The sequence below is a fragment of the Sinocyclocheilus rhinocerous genome, unplaced genomic scaffold (assembly GCF_001515625.1).
Source record: "Sinocyclocheilus rhinocerous isolate Xijiao unplaced genomic scaffold, SAMN03320098_v1.1 scaffold2971, whole genome shotgun sequence".
NCBI classification, from domain to species: domain Eukaryota; kingdom Metazoa; phylum Chordata; class Actinopteri; order Cypriniformes; family Cyprinidae; genus Sinocyclocheilus; species Sinocyclocheilus rhinocerous.
Window position 1 is genome coordinate 431,523 of NW_015641449.1, and position 3,794 is coordinate 435,316.

The 3,794-nt window shown below is 36.6% G+C and overlaps 1 protein-coding gene and 1 long non-coding RNA gene across 2 annotated transcripts; both read right to left on the minus strand.

The window, feature by feature from the left end:
- Nucleotides 1–1,126: 1,126 nt before the first annotated feature.
- LOC107754967 (uncharacterized) lies at nt 1,127–2,878 on the minus strand. Its single transcript, XM_016571616.1, has 6 exons — nt 2,702–2,878; nt 1,943–2,584; nt 1,697–1,786; nt 1,495–1,580; nt 1,285–1,401; nt 1,127–1,177 (listed from the first exon to the last, which is right to left on the minus strand). Exons 2-6 carry the CDS (start codon nt 2,472–2,474, stop codon nt 1,127–1,129), a joined length of 876 nt encoding a protein of 291 aa, XP_016427102.1. The 5' UTR covers nt 2,475–2,584; nt 2,702–2,878.
- A 137-nt stretch (nt 2,879–3,015) lies between these two features.
- On the minus strand, nt 3,016–3,343 carry LOC107754971 (uncharacterized). The gene is made up of 2 exons (XR_001641643.1): nt 3,277–3,343; nt 3,016–3,200 (listed from the first exon to the last, which is right to left on the minus strand). It is a non-coding gene; the product is annotated as an uncharacterized LOC107754971 (long non-coding RNA).
- Between the last annotated feature and the right edge of the window lie 451 nt (nt 3,344–3,794).

Genomic DNA, 3,794 nt, shown 5'->3' on the forward strand with positions numbered 1-3,794 from the left:
GTACAAAAAAACTTTCTTAGAGAGAGAGAGAGAGAGAGAGAGAGAGAGAGAGAGAGATACCTTTCAATGGCAAAATTCTCCATCAGAATAAGGCACCACCATTTTTGAATGAGGGGAAAATCAGACTTGCATATGGGGAAAAACAAAGTGTTAATAGATCAACAATTTAATAGATTATATTATATAGTTAATAGATCTTTTTATACAAAGACTTACAGCTGTAAAATCAAAAGGTGCCTCAAAGACCATGTTCAGAGAATACTGAAAAAAACGACATCAGTCAAGTTCAGGCAACCATTTCATGTTTTCATTCTTATGAAAAAACATTCATATATTTAAAGATTTTTTTTTTTTTTTTACTTTTCCTTTTTCCTCACCATCAACATGAAGATCCCACAGTCAACGGAGCCGGCCAACTGTTTTGGAACATTCTAAAACAATGGAATATCATTAAGTTATTCCTGGAACTAATGTGACAAACATACATAGATTGTGTGTTGTTATAAATAACTTATGTTTTTTGAAAACCTAATAAAACTAACGTTGTTTTTGATCAGCTTCCATGATCCTGAATCAATTCTGCTTGTCAATTTACTGCAACAAAATCGAATAACTATTTTAATATATTATAACCATAAATATTATAACCATAAAAATTGGACAAAGGAGCCAAGTTTCTTTGTTCCAAAGCAAAAATGACCACTGACTACATTGCAAAAACAACATTTAAAATTCTGAATATAAGCAAAACATGCAGAACATCATGCTGAGAACAAACAGCAATGAACAGAGAACTTTGGAACAGTGAACTTCGAACAGCAAACCTTGAACTGCGAACTCTGAACATAATATCCATATTTGTAAATGCAACCTGAAGACATTCACATATCGTGAATCACCAATCCCGTAGGGATGATTTGAATCAAAAAAGTACATAGCCTTGTTTTTAGGCTTCAGAACCTGTGAAATACAGTTGTTAGTATATTTAATCCTAATATCACTTTAAATTTAATCTTAATAATCATTTTAATTACAAATTAATGCAATTTGTGGAAAATTATGCAGCATTATATTGAAAAAAATATTTTAAAAAATGAAGGAAAATACATACACATAGCATCCAGTGTCATGGCTTCCAAGCAGGTAGCAGAACATAATCCTTGGATGCTATGTCATCCTGGGGGAAACACATGATTGAGAGAAGTATAAATGAAAACTGACGCATAGCCTACGGCGTAAAGGCTACGGCGTAGGTCCGACGCAGAAGTATAAATCAGCCTTTACTGTTGCCTCAAGCTCTGCACTGAGTCCCAAGGTCCGGAAATCTTTTCGCTGCAGTGTAATTCTTCCAACTTGAGCAATTTTCTCATCTGGGTCATTTTTACTCAAAGCCTGGTCAAGCTTTACCACAGATAAAGATAAAGAGACCAAAATTACATTCAAAATGCACAAAATGTGTTATGAAAAGTGTTATCAAAAAACAAGCAATATTACCATTGATGTCTGCCTATCACTTGGCTGGAAATCCCAACAACTTCTACTGGCAGACAAGTGTTTAATGTCACAAACCATACGATTTCCTGTTGCAGCATAGACATTTTGAAAATAAATTATACACAACATAAAATAAAAACAAACCATATAATTTAACCAATGTGTTACCACCCCCATTTAACCCCCGAACGAAAACACTCACCAACAGTTGTAACCATTGTAACAGTCGGGGTACTGTGCTCCATCACAACTTCAGTTCCACTTGGATCCTCAGGGGAGAAGCATGGATTACCTGTTTAAGAAAGTTAAATGGGTATTGAACTGAACTGTACTGAACTGAATTCATCAGTGGTTAGTGGACCATTGCAATATTATAACATAGTATTGTTTAATGTCTTTCCACAAATCTTGGTAGGTTAATATGATATAAAAAACAAGGCAAATTTACCAAACACAGCTCGTCCATACACATTTGTCACCATTGTGGCCCCAAAAGTCTTCTTTAATCCTTCCAGCCTTTTGTTGTTTTTCTTTTCATTATAGTGATGAATTATGTTCCTCATTTGAAAGAGATGCGTTGATGGCAAAGACATGTTCAAAAAGTAGTTTTTTTTTTTCATCTTTGCGAAGAGTTGCTCTGCAACCTGGCTGTTCACTTTCCCAGCCAACTGAGGTACTAGAGTGAGCTTCCTCGACACATCTTTGCTGTCTTTTGTATTTGCTTCATGAAACCGATCATAAAGCACATAGTGATCCGATGAACCCGTCACTGGGTGACCATTAAGGTCTGGCACTGTCTTTTTAGTGTTCAGCCAAGGTAGTGATACTTTAAGCTGTCCACATTTGGCCAATTCTATGTTGGATTGAGTGGGTTCTGCTAAGCGACCTTCAAAAGGAGAGATGGGTACTTTTTCTGATGCCCTTAAAATCAAGTGCGTTGCAAGACCCCGTGCAAAGTCATAAATTATGACATTTGGCATATGCTTCCAGGATAAAAGTAAGTCTGCAAAGTCTCGAGGGCTCTCAGCTCGCAGATTGCATTTGATACTCTAAACAATCCCACATGGGCACACGATCACTGCCCAGCCTCCTAAAAAACAAGATATTAATTACATCCAACGAGTAAGTATAATTTTGTTTGTTTTGTTTCTAACTACACATTAACTAGATTGCAATGAAAACATTGTGCAAGACAACTTAAGCTTACCAGAGGCCCCCCAGATTTTGTCAAAGATTTTGTCATACGTTTGTCTGGATTTCATTTCATTTGACAACCTACCTAGAAGATCATTGCGGGATCCTTTGGAGTCCAAACCACATTCTTTACATAACTTCCTAATGACCCCAACCTAACAAAATATATAGTCTTGTTAACAAGGTAATATTAAAAACAACATACCTGAACAATCTAATCAATGTCTTCAGGATTACTAAGGCTATAGGCAGGTGAGCTTTTTTTTCAGGGTTGGAGCTGAACTCTGCAGGACTGCGGCTCTCTAGGACCGAACTTGCCTACCCCTGGTATAGTTCTTCTCTGAGTCTGTCCTCTGTAACCGTAATTTCAGAAATTTCAGATACAGACTTCGAAACATGAATCTTTTCGAACTCTGTGTTTAGTACAGAGTCTGAATTCCGTGTGTGCTTCCCTATCCAAGGGGCCCAAATATGGTATGATGGTGATACCGCACATGGATTGTGTCTACCACCTAAAAACAAAACAAAAAAGCATTGTATTATGTTGCCTTTTGCCTTCCAATGATGTACAAAGCATTATGTTCATACTTGCAACAAATCCGCGACAAATCATATCACAGGACATGGCCTCCCAAAACTTTTCCAGGTTGACATCTGTCAAATTCTCTGCAGGACCCTGGATGTCACTTACTAAAGAGTGTAAAAATAGTTCATTATAACAAGGTAAAACTGAGAAAACTATTTTTAAAAAAGTAAAATTACAATGAACAGATAAAAAAATGCAATGTAAGTCGCTTTGGATAAAAGTGCCTGCCAAATACATAAATGTTAATGTAAACAATTAGCAAGTGGAGCATCACAGTAGTCATACCTGATAAATGTAAAACACCTTTTTTGTGTAAATCCATAATCACCACAGGGGGGTGATCACCACAAGTAATGCAAGTATACTTGTTTTCGTGATCTGTAAGGGCCTCAAAGTGCAAGTACGCATGAAGCACTGTGTCTGCCGGTGGAAACTTCACACCTGTCTGATCTTCTAAAAACTCAACTGCTCTGCTTACAGCAGTATGGACCTGTAAAAAAAAAAAAAAAAAAAGGAGTTA